The sequence below is a fragment of the Plecotus auritus genome (assembly GCF_963455305.1).
Source record: "Plecotus auritus genome assembly, chromosome: 13".
Classification (NCBI taxonomy): domain Eukaryota; kingdom Metazoa; phylum Chordata; class Mammalia; order Chiroptera; family Vespertilionidae; genus Plecotus; species Plecotus auritus.
This window is the reverse complement of record NC_137779.1, coordinates 26,419,356-26,435,190: the sequence shown is the minus strand read 5'-3', so window position 1 is coordinate 26,435,190 and position 15,835 is coordinate 26,419,356. Positions and strand designations below refer to the sequence as shown.

At 45.5% G+C, this 15,835-nt stretch overlaps 1 protein-coding gene across 1 annotated transcript in view; it reads left to right on the top strand.

Annotated features, from left to right (window-relative positions):
* Positions 1-15,835, top strand: part of TTC28 (tetratricopeptide repeat domain 28) — a 401,892-nt gene that overhangs the window by 323,697 nt on the left and 62,360 nt on the right. The window contains exons 9-12 of the mRNA XM_080649649.1: positions 1,412-1,521; positions 3,696-3,825; positions 4,765-4,983; positions 6,889-7,054. Of these exons, the coding sequence (XP_080505775.1) occupies positions 1,412-1,521; positions 3,696-3,825; positions 4,765-4,983; positions 6,889-7,054 (625 nt within the window). The remainder of the gene's footprint in view (positions 1-1,411; positions 1,522-3,695; positions 3,826-4,764; positions 4,984-6,888; positions 7,055-15,835) is intronic.

The following is a 15,835-nucleotide window of genomic DNA, read 5'->3' as shown; positions in this document are numbered from 1 at the left end:
GGCCAGGGAGTGCCCTACCTGCTGGAGATCCAGCAGGGAACAAAGCAAAGCCCCAGCTTACACAGAAGGGACCTCGGGATTGTGGAGGGGGGCGGGCGTATCTCAATGATTTCACTTCCAACGCATAGACCCAGAGCTGGCAGGGATAGCTGTGTTGAAGAATGAGTATGGTTAGCTTGTTGAAGGTTTAAACAGCCAGTATTCTCCTGGTTTTCATCCAAGAACCATCTTCTTTCATTTGTGTTTCTACTCTGTGAGGTATTTTAAAATGTGAATAACTTGCAAGTATTATTTTTGTTACCCAGTAACATGATTTAAACTTAAAATGCTATTTCTAAGTTTTCTGAGTTATATGCATTTTGAAATGCGTAATATTTTTATGAGCTTGAACCTGAGTATTGCTTTTATTAGCCTCTCAACTGACTCAGTTCCTTTTCAAAAGCCTGAAATTGCACGGGCCCAGCTCGCTCAGGAGCGGGCTCCCCTCCACCCTGAATTAGATTAGAAAAAGGAAGTCCTTTCTCTGTGTGCGCAGCTGTAGTGTGGGAGCCTTCATGCTGTCTTCTGGACAAGCTAATGCCTGTGTACAGAGAGCAGGGTAATGAGGACAAAGTGATGCTGAGAACCGCTTAGTGGCCAATACAATAAGTGGGTGCCCCCCTTATTTGGCTCCCACAAAGCCTTGGAGGTTGCTGGTGTCCTGAAATTCAGAAGCTTACTGTAGGCAAGTGACCCGAACTGCAGGTGTCTATCTGAAAGCCTTTAGAACGAGGGCAGTCTTATTTAAGACTTTGGACTCATAATAGCACTTGTTCTGCAACCCCGCTGAGGCACATCAAAATCTCAGCCTTAAAGGAAAAACAGATTGGACATGAAATGCATCAGTAATAGAAGGCAGTGTCAGGCAGTGTGAGCACTCTGCTTTCAGGAGTACACCAGATATGTCTCCCATCCACACTGATTGGATCCTGTGCAAGTGAAATAGGAAAATGTATCCGCATGGCTTCTGTGCTTGACCGTGGCACTGTCAGGAAAAGCTTTTGCCAGCCAAAGAATTGGGTTAGATCCACTTATAGGCCCAGTTTTCATTTGCAAAGCTAGGGATTTCCCATCTGGGAGGGTGGCAGGTTAGGTTCCATTCGTTCCAGTGTTTCTGCCTGCCATGCAAACCTGTTAGCCATCACCTGAGCTCTTACTGGGGCGCCGTGGGTGCCCTGGAAAGGCTGCTACCATCACAGAATTTGAAGAGAATGCTTACTCTGCTTGGCTGGCTCTCCCTTTGCCCTGCACTTTATCTAGCTGTGTTAACATATTTTATTTACACTTGAGGCAGAATTACCCTCCTGGACTCCTTGGCAGGTGGAATTGTGTATCTTCTATGTTTCCTTAAAATTTCTCCGTCTAATTTCAGGTTTAAGGTTAGCTGAGCAACTGGGCCGAAGAGAAGATGAAGCCAAAATTCGCCACGGTCTTGGCCTCTCCCTTTGGGCTAGCGGGAACCTGGAGGAGGCTCAGCACCAGGCGAGTAGGAGAACGCTTGTCCCAAATGGAAATCTTGGGATTACTATCGTGGTCATAATTGGCCAGAAGGTGCTGGCCTCTGCACTTGGGTTGACGTAAAGGTTTCCCAGGCTGTACCAGCCCACAGTGCTCAAGCATAGTCAAGATTCTTGCTCATTTGTGTGATAGATTTCTCAATAATTTCTTTGACATTCTTGTATTATGTGCTGCTGTTCCTCATTAATCCTTAATATGAAATTACATACATACATTTTATAATAGAAGCAGTCAAGAATTCATGATTATTGGATTTAGTGTCCTGATTTCTCTCTCTCTCTCTCTCTCTCTCTCTCACACACACACACACACACACACACACACACACGAGTTCATGGTTCTGTCTTTGTACAAATACTGGAAGAGAAGCCTGCTCTCATGCTAGCTCTGGAGATTGGAAAAATCCCTGGAGTGCCCTAACCGGTTTGGCTCAGTGGATAGAGCGTTGCCCTGCGGACTGAAGGGTCCCAGGTTCGATTCCGGTCAAGGGCATGTACCTTGGTTGCGGGCACATCCCCAGTAGGGGGTGTGCAGGAGGCAGCTGATCGATGTCTCTCTCTCATCGATGTTTCTAACTCTCTATCCCTCTCCCTTCCTCTCTGTAAAAAATCAATAAAATATATTAAAAAAAAAAATCCCTGGAGTTACGGGTTCCTCTGGCAGGTTGGAGGAGTTATGAGATGGTATCATCTAAAATCACACACTTAACCACTTAAGCAGCATGTGAGTGATCACTGGGGAGGGCATTGTGCTAGACAGAAGGGGCAAAGGATGAGGGAATGAAGGCTCCTAGCAGAGCTGCTCATAGGAGTTGAGCACATGATGTGACTGAATTTGTGCCATAGCATCCTGAAATGTTATGGTATTTTACTGTACTTTTTAAACTATTAAAGCAATTTAAAGAATTCTCCAATTTCCTGGTTTTAAACATTAAAACTTGTGTGGATGTAGTAATTTACAATTTTCAAAGTACTTTCACTCACTGCATGTATTCCTTAAGTAACCGTGTGAGGAAGAATGATAACTGTCCTTTGCAGAGAAGAAACGGAGGCTCGTAAGCTCACAGCAGGTCAGGGGCAGAGCTGGGAGTCATCCCTCTCTCCTAGTCTGCCTCTTAGTCGTAGCATTCTATTTTTTATATTTGCCTGAACTTCACATTTGATACTGTATTTTCAGCATGTAAATATCAGAAGTGTTTTGTGATCTCATTGATAGAGAAGCCTTTAGAGCAGCAGGAAAGTGTCCCATTAGAATGTTGAGTGCCGGGTTCTGCAGGTGTCCCTGTGAGTGTGCGTGGCTCCAGGGGGGCTTGTCCAGCAAAGACCTGACCCTGGGACACTGCTGTGGAGGCCAGTGTTTGATTTAGCTGAACTGCCTACAGAAAGCTATGCCTCTCCTGGGAGTGCCGGGCCTTCATCTCGTCCCCTGCCCCCGAGCCCTCCCCCCCTCGTCTGTTCCCAGCCTGCCTACACCACACCTGTTCTCACTTCACTCCTTAGGCACCGAGAAGTGTGTGTGCTGAATTACGATTGCTTGATGACAAGAGGGGAGACATTTTTTAAAATTCAAAATCAGCACTTGGTTGGATTAGTAGCTGATTTTTTGTTTTACAACTTCAGACTATAAGTCTATAACCCCTGTCTTCTAAATCCCTTTATCCGCCCTAGCCTGTTTTGCTCAGTGGATAGAGCATCGGCCTGCAGACTGAAGGGTCCTGGGTTCAATTCCAGTCAAAGAAACATACCTTGGTTTCAGGCTCTTCCCAGGCCCAGGCCCTGGTTGGGGCGCATGCAGGAGGCAACCAGTCAATGTGTTTCTCTCACATCGATATTTCTATCTTTCCCTCTGGCTTTCACTCTCTCAAAAAATCAATGGAAAAGGATCCTCGGGTGAGGATTAAAAATAAATAAATCCCTTTATCTGTCAAGAATTGATTATATACCATAAACTAGTTTACCAGGTATATGATCTGATGCCTTTCCACTAGGACCTACCTGGAAATAAAATTCATCCTTTCCACCCTTTAAACATTTTTTTAGGTTGTACACCAAGATGCTAGCAAAAGTTGTCTTTAGTCAGTGAGTGGCTGGAGTGTGGTTTCTGGGGAATGGATAATGTTCCTTTTCCCCTCCTTGCAGCTCTATAGGGCATCGGCCTTGTTTGAAACAATACGACATGAGGCGCAGCTGAGCACCGACTACAAACTCTCCCTCTTTGACCTGCAGACGTCATCCTACCAGGCCTTGCAACGGGTGCTCGTCAGCCTAGGTGAGAGCAGCTGGGGTTCCCACTTGGAGCGTGTGGGCTGTGTATCTAAGTGGTTTAGTGATTGCTGTGATGAAATATGATTTGTTGTTACACCCCAAAATGTGTGGATTAGAAGTTGGATTGAAAGACTGAGGGAAAACTTAAAAGAGAAGCAATTTCAAACAACTAGAGACCTCAGATGTTTAAACCCTTTGCCCGTGGGAATTAGAAGAGAGAAAAGAAGTGTGTGGGAGCCCAAAATGGAATGAGGTATCAGCTCGAGCAATAATCACCTGTTAGATCCATGGTGCTTTGAATAATGCCTCACAGGCATCTTGACATTCAGTGCCTCCTTTAATCTTTACCTTTAAGATGGGCAGGGCAACTATTAGGGTCCCTCTATTTGAGACAATGAAAGGGGGAAGGACCCACTTAGCAGAGGGACCAGCATGCACAAAGGCACAGAGATATAATTTGGGGGAGAGATGAGGAAGTGTAGAGGAGCTGCATTGAGGAGAGAGAGAAAGATAGTCAAGAGCCAAGTCCTTTAGGGCTCATCTGCCAGAGTCAAATCAGAATCAGAGTTGAGCAGAAAAGTAAGAGGGTAACCAGAGTCCAAAGAGCCAAGTGAATGGGATCAGAAGCCAGGAGGCCGGGAGGCAACTCGGGATGTGGAGCAGATGCTAAGGATGGATCCCCTAAACAAAGCTGGCTCTCTTATGGTATGGCTGCAAGATGGGAAGGCCCGAGACCTTGGGGTGGTGTGGGATCTTAAAATATGGGGTTTACAAGAGGGGACACTACACCTATCATCTGAGGCTGGGGGTTGGACCAAGATGCTGCCACACACTGGAGTGCAGGGGTAGTGAGGCTCTGTCTGTCCAGGATCTCTGTAGCTGATGCCCCTCTCTGTAAGCACACGCCCCATGGAGTCCTTGGTCTGTCCCTTTTGTCTCCTAGGCCATCATGATGAAGCCCTGGCTGTGGCAGAAAGAGGACGGACGAGGGCGTTTGCGGATCTTCTGGTAGAACGACAAACAGGACAACAGGACTCTGACCCCTACTCTCCAGTCACTATCGATCAGATCTTAGAGATGGTGAATGGCCAGAGAGGACTAGTGCTGTACTATTCTCTGGCCGCGGGCTACCTGTATAGCTGGCTGCTGGCTCCTGGGGCAGGTAAGATCTCTTTCTGTACGAACAGGGCAATTATACACAAGACTGTGAACGTCTAATGAATAGAGGTGCATTACCATAGATCAGACTAAGAAGGCTGATGTGGGATTTCAGCAAAGTCTCAGCCACAGTGGATAGTCCATGGTGGAGCATTCAATTAATAAGACAGTCCGGCTTTCTCATTCCCCCAAGAAATCGCTGCTCCGCACTGGCAAATGTGGAAGCATTTATCAAGGAAGACTAAGAGCAGGAGGATTAATTTCACTAGCAGGCCTGTTTGTAGGCAGCTGCTGTTCATTAGCTAATAAAGCGATGACTGTAAGTCCTAAGGAGTTCTTTGTAGCTATGATTTAATGGTTTTAACCCTTTGTCATGGTCAAGTTAAAGAGACTAAAATGATAGTGGCAAACTCTTCTCATGGTATATAAAAGAAGTCATGCTTGGCATTTCTGAATTTATCAGAATCCATTTGAACCAGTTTCATCCATTGTAAATTTATTTCAGAAATAAAAATTTCCTTTGATTAAATTGGCATTAAATGTTCAGGCTGTAACAGTTTCACTAAATACAGAACCAGTAATTAGCTGTGAGGGCCTTACTTTTTGCATAATAAAATGCTGATGGCTTTACCATGTTGGAGACACACCAGACCCAATTAAGAGTTTATTGACTGGGGAAGTGGATCTTCTAATTGGGAATCTTGAAGAATGAGCTTCTTGAATATCTGTAAGCCAATTTCAAAAAGTTCAACTGCCAGGAGAATTGATAAGGTTTCTTGATTATGTCTCCATCGCTTTGATTTTAAAAAGTGATGGCTGGATGACAACTCTCAGATGCTTCTTGGGTTCTAAGCACTCGTGCCTGTACATGCTGTGCCTCAGCATTATTGTTTATAATCTTGCCCCTTAACTCCATTTTTTATGGGCTTTCAATAAAGAACATTTTTACTCTGACCTTTTTATGCTGAAGGTTTTAAGCTGTGATGTTCATGGTGACTTGGCGAGTGTCAGCCACAGTGGAATGAATCCCTGTGTATTCCAGCCCCCAGCAGGGCACTAATGCCCAGGAGGACACGGCTGACAACAGAGATATCAAGCTCTTTCTCTCTGGTTGTTACGTTTTGGGGACATGATTTGACAGGTGGTATATCCATATCCCTGTAATAATGAGCCGTGTATAATGAGGCTCCTATTGTTTCTCTTTCTGTTCCTCTTTGCTCTTAATGAGACTCTGAAGCTTTCACTGGGGCCCTAATCAAATCAGAGAGGACCAGCATTTTCCAGCGCTGACACACCTCATTACCACTGGAGAATATGTCCTATGTTTATTGCTAGAAGACCACTATGGATTCTGTCAGCTTCATGCAGCCATCAATTTTTGCTTCTTTAATCCATTAATGATTGTTGACCAGTTAGTCTTATTTAAAAATAGTTTTAAATGTTTTTATCTGGCCTTTGTACTACATATTTGTTTTGATTTGCTTTTGTGAAATGAAAGGGCTTTGAGTAACACTATTTCCACTTGGCTGGTTATATTTTTATTCAGGATTTCAGTTTCTGGGGAGACTATATGTAGCATACTTCTGCACTATTCTGGAAAAAAAACTTTCCCTATTTGGTGGAAGTTCCTGTTTGAAATACCTGTGAAGTATTTCAGAACATACCGTCAAAAGCAGAAGCCCTGTCTTGAGCTCCCTGTTTCAGGTACAAACCTGATGGTGAAAGCTGCCAAAGGGCGGTGACCACCCTCTGAACCCTCTGCAGAGGGTGGGCTTCAGGGGTTCTGCGCATGCTTTGGAGGAAGGCAGCCTGTCAAAGAGGTCACACAGCATTGGCATTGCTGTCCCTCCTTCACCTTTCCCTCCCGCAACCCCAGTCCTGTAACATGGCCGTGCCTGTCTTGTTTCAGGAATCCTGAAGTTTCACGAGCACTACCTGGGTGACAACACCATGGAAAACGCCGGTGACTTCCAGGCCGGCAGCAGTGCAAACCTTCCAACAGCCACCAGCTCGGCCCTGGAGCAGCACATCGCCAGTGTGCGGGAGGCGCTGGGCGTGGAGTCTTACTACTCGAGGCAAGTCGTACACCAGCCACAGATACAATCTCAGGAGTTCTTTTGTTTTGTGTTTGTACTAGTAAATATCTGATTTGAGATCTTTTGGAATTCACACTTTTGTGCTTAGTCTTTTCACAGTTGCCGCAGCAGAAAAAGATATGTGTCTCTGGGGTACAAACCCCTTAGTTGCTGTGTTTTTTCTTTTTGGTAGTTTCCTTTCAGACAGGGAAGGGCCTCATCGGAGATGCCCATTTCTAAGGAGGGTTTGTGGAATGTTTAAACATAAATGGGACTTTGAATTTAAACATACCAGCTAATTAAAACTGAGACGAGTTTTTGGTTATAAACAGATTCATAATGAGTTTGTATACAGCTGAACGCCTGTTTGAGAGAGTAACTTAGCACCAGTGACAGGGTCTGTGCATGGATCTGTGCATTGGGAGGCTGAGGTGAAGGAAATTGAATTCCAGTATCAGGAATAGGGAAGAGAATGGCTTTTTGCAAAGTTATATACTTACGGAAACACTTGGTCATGACTGACTCTTTTAGAAATGGAAAATAATTTACAGAGGAAAATCAAGAAGAGGGTGCCTTAGAGCTGGGTGTAGCAGGATTCCCCGCGTTTCAGTCCTCCATCCCGAGATGAACACGTGTTGAGAAGGTCCATGTGCCACAGAATCTGCTGTGTTAGCTGGTGTCAGGTCCCTAGGATTCCTGCTTGTCTCTTGAATGATTTCATTTGTAATCATGAAATCCTAAGATATTGCTGCAGTTTCTGTAGAGATGCTTATCCCAGGCCCCTGGGTGTGGGTGGTCATTGCCCGCAGCTGGACTGACTTTTGAGATGCTTATAAAGTTGAGGAGAAGTTCTTCGATGAAAAAGAATCGTTGGCTAGTGGAATGTCAAGTCTGGAAGTAACGGTAGTGGTCACCTTGTCCAATTCTTTCATTAACATAAGCCAGCACTGCATCGGGCTTGCTGACAGCTGAATTAGTGTCAGGGCCAGGATCCAAACAATCTAGATCTCACCCAGACTCCCAGGCCCGTGCTCATTTTGTTTCTCATTATCAAAATTAATATCATATTTTGTGAAAATAGCTGAAGCATGTAAGAATGTCATCGCTAGCTTCTGCTTGTATGAAATCTGAACAGGCGTCAGCCACATGCACACATTGTTGTCTTATTTCTTCCATGACTGCGGTGCACCCTGGAATATCCCCAAACCCTGGGTAATGGTGTGGCGATTACAGGTGCTCGACAATGTCGAAATCCCCAGGACTTGGAAGCAAGGCTGCTCCCTGAGATTTAATTGACCATCAAATAGGTCAGGCCAGGGGTGTACAAGGCTGCTTTAGCAGCCAGCAAGGCACTTAGGCCAGTCTGATTACACTGTAACCTGACCAAAGGTGGGGCATGTCCAAAGCAAGTATTCAGTGGTTGCCAGCAGTGGAAACACACACAGACCAGGAGAGCAAGTAGGGCAATGCCCGTTTCTGACACCGTCAAAGGGAAAGAGAATCTTGGCTCAGGGACTCGAAGTCCCATTGGAGGCTGTTCCCGGGGTGGACTTGCAGTCAGCTCACTCTCTTATCCTCCCTTCCCTCCCACAAACACAGGGTGTCCAAAAAATGCCCACTTTAACAGCTGGAGCGTATTTTTTAACACTGCCTTTATAAATATTCAAGGTGTGCATATGTTTTTTGGGACACCCTATATTTGAGTGCCTATGATGAACTATGTACACTTGAGATTGGGAATACAGTGGTAAGGTGAGCATGGCTCTGGCTCTCAGGGAACTAAAAGTTAATAAACAACAGAAGGTATAAAATCTTTTAACTGAAATTGTTGCAAGTGCTTAAATGAAAATGCAGGGTGTGATGAAAGTATATAGCGGGGGTGGGAAACCTCTACAGGGGAGGCTTCCTTGGGGAGGGGATATTCGAGCTGAGCTTGGCAGGAGGACCAGGTACAAACCAGATGAAGGCATCCCAGGCAGCGTGCCAAGGCCCTCAGTAGCCCTCAGGGGAGACCTCGCAGGTTGTCTTAGTGCCTTCCCTGTTCAGGTCCCATGCTTCTTTTGAGACTCTGATTGTCATTTGGCTTTGCATGTGAATCGACTTGCAGACAGAGAATGCACATAATCAGCTGGCATTCTGGTGGCACAGCTCGGAAGGCGTGGTCAATGAGAGTGGGCTCCCAGGAGGCAAAGCCTCTGTGAGCGCATCAGCAACAGCAGATTTGCAAACCTGGAAGGCCACAGTCTAGAGCCTGAACTGAGAGGAGGTCAGGAAGGGACCCCGGTGTGTGACACCTGCCATTTGAACCTTTGCACATGCAGAGGTAGTTTCTGTGTGCCGTCTGCACTTATTTCGTTCTTCCTTGTTTTATAATCACCTGGTTTGGGTGTCTTCCCTAATAGATGGTGATGCCATGGAAAGCAGATGCTATGTCCTTCTCCTCTCTGAATTCTCACTGTCTAACACGGTTCCTGGACCAAAGAGGGGAGATATCAGTACATTTGAAATTTAGTCACCAGAAGGTGCGCTGGGAGCAGACGCTCTGTTCATGCCGGGCTAGCTTACCGATGCTCTTTTTCTAGTGGATGTAAAATACACTGTACTCCTAGCAATTGAATCTCCATGCCTTGGGGAGCACCATCCTTCAATCACCCACAGCCTGGCCATGGTGTCCTTGTTATTCTACAGACCGTGTTTGCTCTCCTTAATGGCATTTTACTGCTGAGAGGTAGTGCAGTGTTACAAAGGAGTTTCTGAAAATGGATTTAAAATAAAAGAACTGCTTTTATTAAGTGTTTAATAAGAAATCCCCTTCCCTTCCTCCCAGATCAAAAGAGGTGTAGATTGAAACCACTGTATAGAACACAAACCTCTCATAAGGGAGATGTTACGAATTTCAAAACACATCTTCAGCTTTTAATTCTGATATTTAACCGCAGTCTTGCTGCTTCCTGGGTACCTGGGACAGTGCAATAGCTATGGGGAAGCTAAGTTGACTGAGAGGGCTGTGTTCAATAGTAGGTCAGATGGAAGGAGTACGCTCAAGGGGTTTTAAATGACTTACAATTACAGAGTACCCTCACAATAGGGTAAATATTCCTTCGTTGTAAGTGAATACTAAACCTCGATACACTGTAACTCTTGTGTGTTTTCCTTTTGGTGCTTTTCTATATTTCTTTATTTTCTACGGGGAAAGTTATTTTATACTCAAATGCATTTTCTTATTTCAAAACAGTGATTATTTTAGATTGCAACAATTCGTAAATGCTGGTGATTCCAGTTGGTTCTAGCCTGACAATAAGTGGCCGTTCTTAACAAGTCTGACAGTGCAGATTGTTGGAGGAGCTGTGGCTGGTGAGAGAGGACATTGGCATAACCACATCAGAACACAGTTTGGCATCACCTTCTAAGGCTGAATATTCACCTATCCTTTGGTCCAGGGATATACCTTAGGTATAACATCCATGAGAGGCTGTTGCGCATGAACAAGAATGTTCAGAGCTGCGCTGTAAATAATAGCAAAACTCACATATGCCCACATGCCATCAGTGATAGAGTGCATGAGTATATGCTGGTGTAGTTCCCAAATGGAATATTAGACAGCAGTCAGAAAGAGATGTGGCTAAATCTTAGAAATATAATATTAAGTGAAAAAAGTAGGTCCCCTACAGCATGACATTTTTTTAAGAGAGCTAAAATAACTAAAATAAAAATACGTTTTTAGGACTACAGCTAGAGGCAGTAAAACTTGTATAGAAAGGACAAGCAGGGAGTGATAGCCATGGAATTCAGGCTTAGACTTGCCTTGGTCTGGGGAGGCAGGGGATGGATTTCATGGAAGTTAACAAATAATTAACAAATAATTTTGTATGTTATTCTCCAGCTTCCTTTTGGGTGGTGGTTTTATAAGCACTTATTGCATTATTGTTTGAAAAAATATTTTTATTGATTTTAGAGGAAGGGAGAGAGAAAAACATCGATTGGCTGCCTCCTGTGCACCCCCCACTGGGAATTGAGCCTGCAACCGGGCATGTGCCCTGACCATGAATCAGATAGTGACCTACTGGTTCATGGTCCAACGCTCAACCTCTGAGCCACCCTGGCCAGGCAGCACTTACTGCATTATTAAAAATTACTAAATAAATGAAAGCAGGCTGTGCATGGATCAATGATGAAAGGCTGTTGTGAACCAAAGGTCATGATTAATCCAATTTCAAAGAGATTCCACCACCATCCCCCAAAAGAGGAAAAAAGCAGGGATTTTTTAAAAAAACAAATGAGTTACACAAGCAAGGTTGCAAGCAGGATATATTTAATCATATGAATGGACAATTGATAGGCTTATTTAAATTATTTATATTTGTCCTTCTAAGCAAGTACCCAGGCACTGGTCATTGCTGCATCAGCTTATTTTAAGTGACAGTGGGTCTTTGAATGTTTAAAGCCATCTTTCTAATATTTTCTAATTCTGGCTTTTTGCTAATCAAGGTTGACCTTCCAATTAATCCCAAGTAATAAGGTTTTACTTTACAAATAAAATATTTTTCCAGAATTCTGTAGTGTAAAAGTAGACATAATACTTTGGGGCACTTATTTTGTCCCTTTAAGACAAAGGGTTTTCCATTTCATTCTAAATCAGGGTAGTGCCCGTTTGAAAATATTTCATGAGCATGTAGTCAGTCTGTGCCAGAGCTGGCACTGAGCCCGGAGATATATACATGAATAATAGCTGGAATTCTTGGCCTCACAGTAGCTCACACTATGGAACAGTCAACAAATGTGTAAATTATTAATCGACCATGTGCAAAATGTTATTGTAAAGTTCTAAACAACGAAGGCCATGCTTCGCTCTGCCTACCTGGGGCCAAGTCAGTGGTTCAAGAGGCTTCTAGGGAGGTGAGCTTGGCCCTGAAGAATAAGGGGAGAAAGTCATTCTAGGCAGAGGCGCTCCTCCCTGGGCAAAGAAAGGAGGGAAGAAAGGGCCCAGGCCTTCAGCTAATGAATGGCATTTTCAGGAGGAGGATGATCTGTCCTTTGCTGCAAGAATTATCTTTAACATCACAGTCATTCAGCTGCCGCCTTCTGAGGCTCACCTCTTTCTTATAAGATCTGAAGTCTTGGGGTGAGTTTGCCTAACGGAGTCTCTTATGCGCTGTCCTCTTGTGACATGTCTGAGTGCCAAAAGGCAGGCTTTATCTATGGGGTGACTCACTCAGGCTCAGCTATCTGTTTGAGTGGGAGAAAAAAAAAGATGATGCCACATTAGGGATTAGAGCACTGAAGAGACGCAGCTGCAGAAATGAGTGGAACACACTGTGGACTCTGGTCTTGGGCCCCTGATTCCCGAATTTGGATTCCTTCCAGAAGGCTGAGTACAAAATGAGCTCAGAAGGCTTTGGTAAGCTTCTTAGTGTAAATCAGCAGCTTAGCAAGAAGGATAAGTGGGGTTGGTCATCTTGTATAACCTCTGAAATAGCCTCAATTGAATCCCGTTTATATTTCTCATGAACTTTTTAAACAGCAGAATTCTTGGACTTGTTGGATATGCGGTTTCCCATTTATACCTAGGAGGGATAACCTGGTGACTGGCAGCATCAGTGCTAAGATAAAAAGCAGATAGCGGCCCCGCAGGGAAACAGTCAGTGCCTGTCATTCTGCGAGGGTGGGGCCTGGGACTGCGAAAGGCCTGGCTTCCCTGGGCCCCGGGGCTGGCAGTTCTGCACCTGGCCACAGGGCGGGGCTGGCTTGGTAGATGCCATGAAGACCTGGCAGGGCACTCTTGGACACCAGATGTTTCTTCTTTTCTGTCTTGTCCCAGATCCTTTGTTTATGGTTCCAAAGCTTGGCACGGCATTCCTGTTAGAACAAGTGTCGAGGGGGGGAGAGGGCGGGGCAAAGCCATTGACCACTCTGGACATTCAGTGCTTTCCTCAGAGTTTCACATCAACTGTTGGCTGGCTGATGCCATAACCAATTTTGTAAAAATTCTTTGAACTAATCAAATTTCAATATCTCTGACTTTGTATATCCTGCCCCTTGCTCCAGTGAAATTCCCTGGCCTTTCCCTTCCGATTGATTCTGTGCAGCTTCGTCTAACAATCAATATTTAAGACATTTAAAGTGTAACTCCTGACTTGTCTTGCTTTAGGGAAATAAGCCCACGATAGCTGCCAAGCTCCTCTGGGACCTGCTAAGATGGCATTGCTCTGCATCCCGTTGTGCTTGTATGAGTCAGAGCCGTGGTGAGGAGACGCTGGAGGGGTCTGGAGGGGTCTGGAGGGGTGCTGTCCTTCAAGGAGCACATTTAACTTGTCAGACCCACAACTCACCGTACTAGTTGCGTTTTCCTCCAATAATGCCATGTAGCACCTCAGCATTTCTGAGCTTTGTAGCCACAAACATGCATTTCTTGCTCTACGTCTGTAGGTGAGCTGGGGTTCTGCTTTAGGCTGCCTGTGTGGCTTAGGTCCCCGTGTGTCATCTTCCTGTGACTGGCAGTGACCAAACAAGACTCTTCACACAGCAGAGGTCAAGATCACAAGAGACTAGGCGAAACAGTCGGGCACATTGAAAGCCCTGCTCACCTCTCGTCCTTTCACGTTCCATTGGGTAAAGCAATGGAACCGTCTCTGCATTACTAGCTCCTAACATATCCAGCTGATCATCAGTGGGGCTGGAAAACATCGCTCTCTCATGAGCGAATGTGCTGAAAAGGGAGATAGTCTCCCCTCCCCCCACCTGCAGAGACCTGGAGAGAGAGAAGGGGGTTTCCCCCAGGCTTCATGCTCCCGTTCCGGCAGCATCTGATGCCTGACCGTTTTTCTGCTTACCTCTCCCCTCAACACAGCGCAGTGTGGGTAAGCTCTGCAGGCATTCCTCCGCCTCTCTTGATGGCTCTCATCTTCCTCTTGCTCCAAAACCCTGGCATTTCCCCTCACTCACACTTGTTATTGGACTTTCCTTTGGAAAAATTTAAAGAAATCTTATGTCCTGCTCTGTCTCCTGGTGTCAACCCTCTGTTCCAACAGGGGCCAGCTTTCCCCTTGCCATCTGCACACCATGCACATTCCCATGCGTTTGCACTCGCTTTCTTCCTCCCGTGTGGCAGCCCCTGCAGGTCTGTCCTTTCGGAGTCTTAAGCACACACTGCAGGCAGCATTGCTTACACAGGTGGGTAGACGCCAAGGTGGAGGAGGTATAAGGAGACTGGATGAAGCAGGGGAGACCTGCTGTGGAGCTGACCCACCCCTGCTTTTCTCCACTTCCCCGCCCCCCTCCCCCAAACAGGATTTAGAAAGGTTTGGGCACACAGTACAGAGACTGATATACTTGCTGGTTAACTAGATTTAAATCATACACAGTATCCCAGTCCCAATGATGATGTCCCTGAATGCCACTGGTCATGTCTTATCTCTACATTACCCGCTCTTAAAGTGCCTAGCAGCTCAGAGGCCCTCAATGAATGCTCACTGGACGAGTGGATGATTGAAAGCGCGAAAGAGCAGAGTGCTGGGAGCTGGGAGGACACCTTCTGAACAGTCAGCATCGCGTCATTAGCGTGTGGTCAGTGTCATCACCAACGCATGACACGTGAAAACATATGTTGCACAGTTATTACTCTAGCCTTTTTCTTCCCACCTCCACCTCTGTGAAGTATCATGAAAGCACAATGTTATCCTGGAAGCTCAAAGAGGCGGACGTATCCGGATCAGGTAGTTAATGGAGACCTTGCTTGAACTAACATCTACTTTATAAAACTTGGCCCCTACCGAGGCTAGCACATGAAACTCTCCTGTTTCCCAGTAACACATTAAATCTGTTAAGGCCTTAAAAATAACAAGATGTTCTTTCCCACTTTTTGATATGCTTATGCTCATGCAGTGAGGAGTCGCTGCTAATGAGCAGGGAGAGGCAGAGTTGATTTAAGGATCCGTCACTTCAAAAAATACTGTCTGATGGAGACAAAGTTATCATCGTAAACTTGTCTTTTTCTTTGTTCCTGTGTGAGCTGCTCCTCTCTCTGCTAATTAGAAACATCAGAAGATAACCCTTCCTTTTCTGGCAGCCCTCAGACAAGCTTCCTGCTTTCAGGAAAGACTGAGCACCTTCCCATCCCGCGCGTTGGCCCACAGTATCCCTCGCTCAGTTCCCTCCCTGCCTCAGCACCAGGGCTCCCCTCAGGCACGTTGCTGATCGGCTCAGCTCATTTTCTGCTTCCCCGCCTGCAGTTTCACCGGTAGATCAAGCTTCCTCCTAAAACCAGGGGCTGGATTGACACACCCTGTCCATGGAAGGATAGAGCAATGAGAGAACTCTCAGCCCTCACTGTAAGTTAACGTATACATTTATTAACTTAAACTGATGAGGCGGAAACTGGCTGTGTCATGTACTGATTGTCATCTCAAGGCAGGAGGGAGCCTTTCTTCGGAAGATCAAATGGAAAGACCGAATGACACATGACATTGGTTTCCTTTCCTTCAGCTCTGTACTGCAAGCCACCTCTTCTTTCCAACTTGCTCCTTACTGATGCCCTGGGTGCCACATCCCTGTAGAGCACTTAGGAACCTCCTGGGGTTGTTTAAAAAGGCCTGTTTGTTATGTCTGGGTAGTTTTGCTGCTGTGGGTTTCCATCGTTTTCTTCTATCTCAGACCGGAGTGTTTCCTTCTTGATTGTTCCTAATCACAGTATTATTTACTGTGTGGAGTTTACTTTGTGATGTCTGTCTCTCCCACTAGACTAGAGGCCCATTGAAGGTAGGGGTGGGGTCTGTCTGATTAACC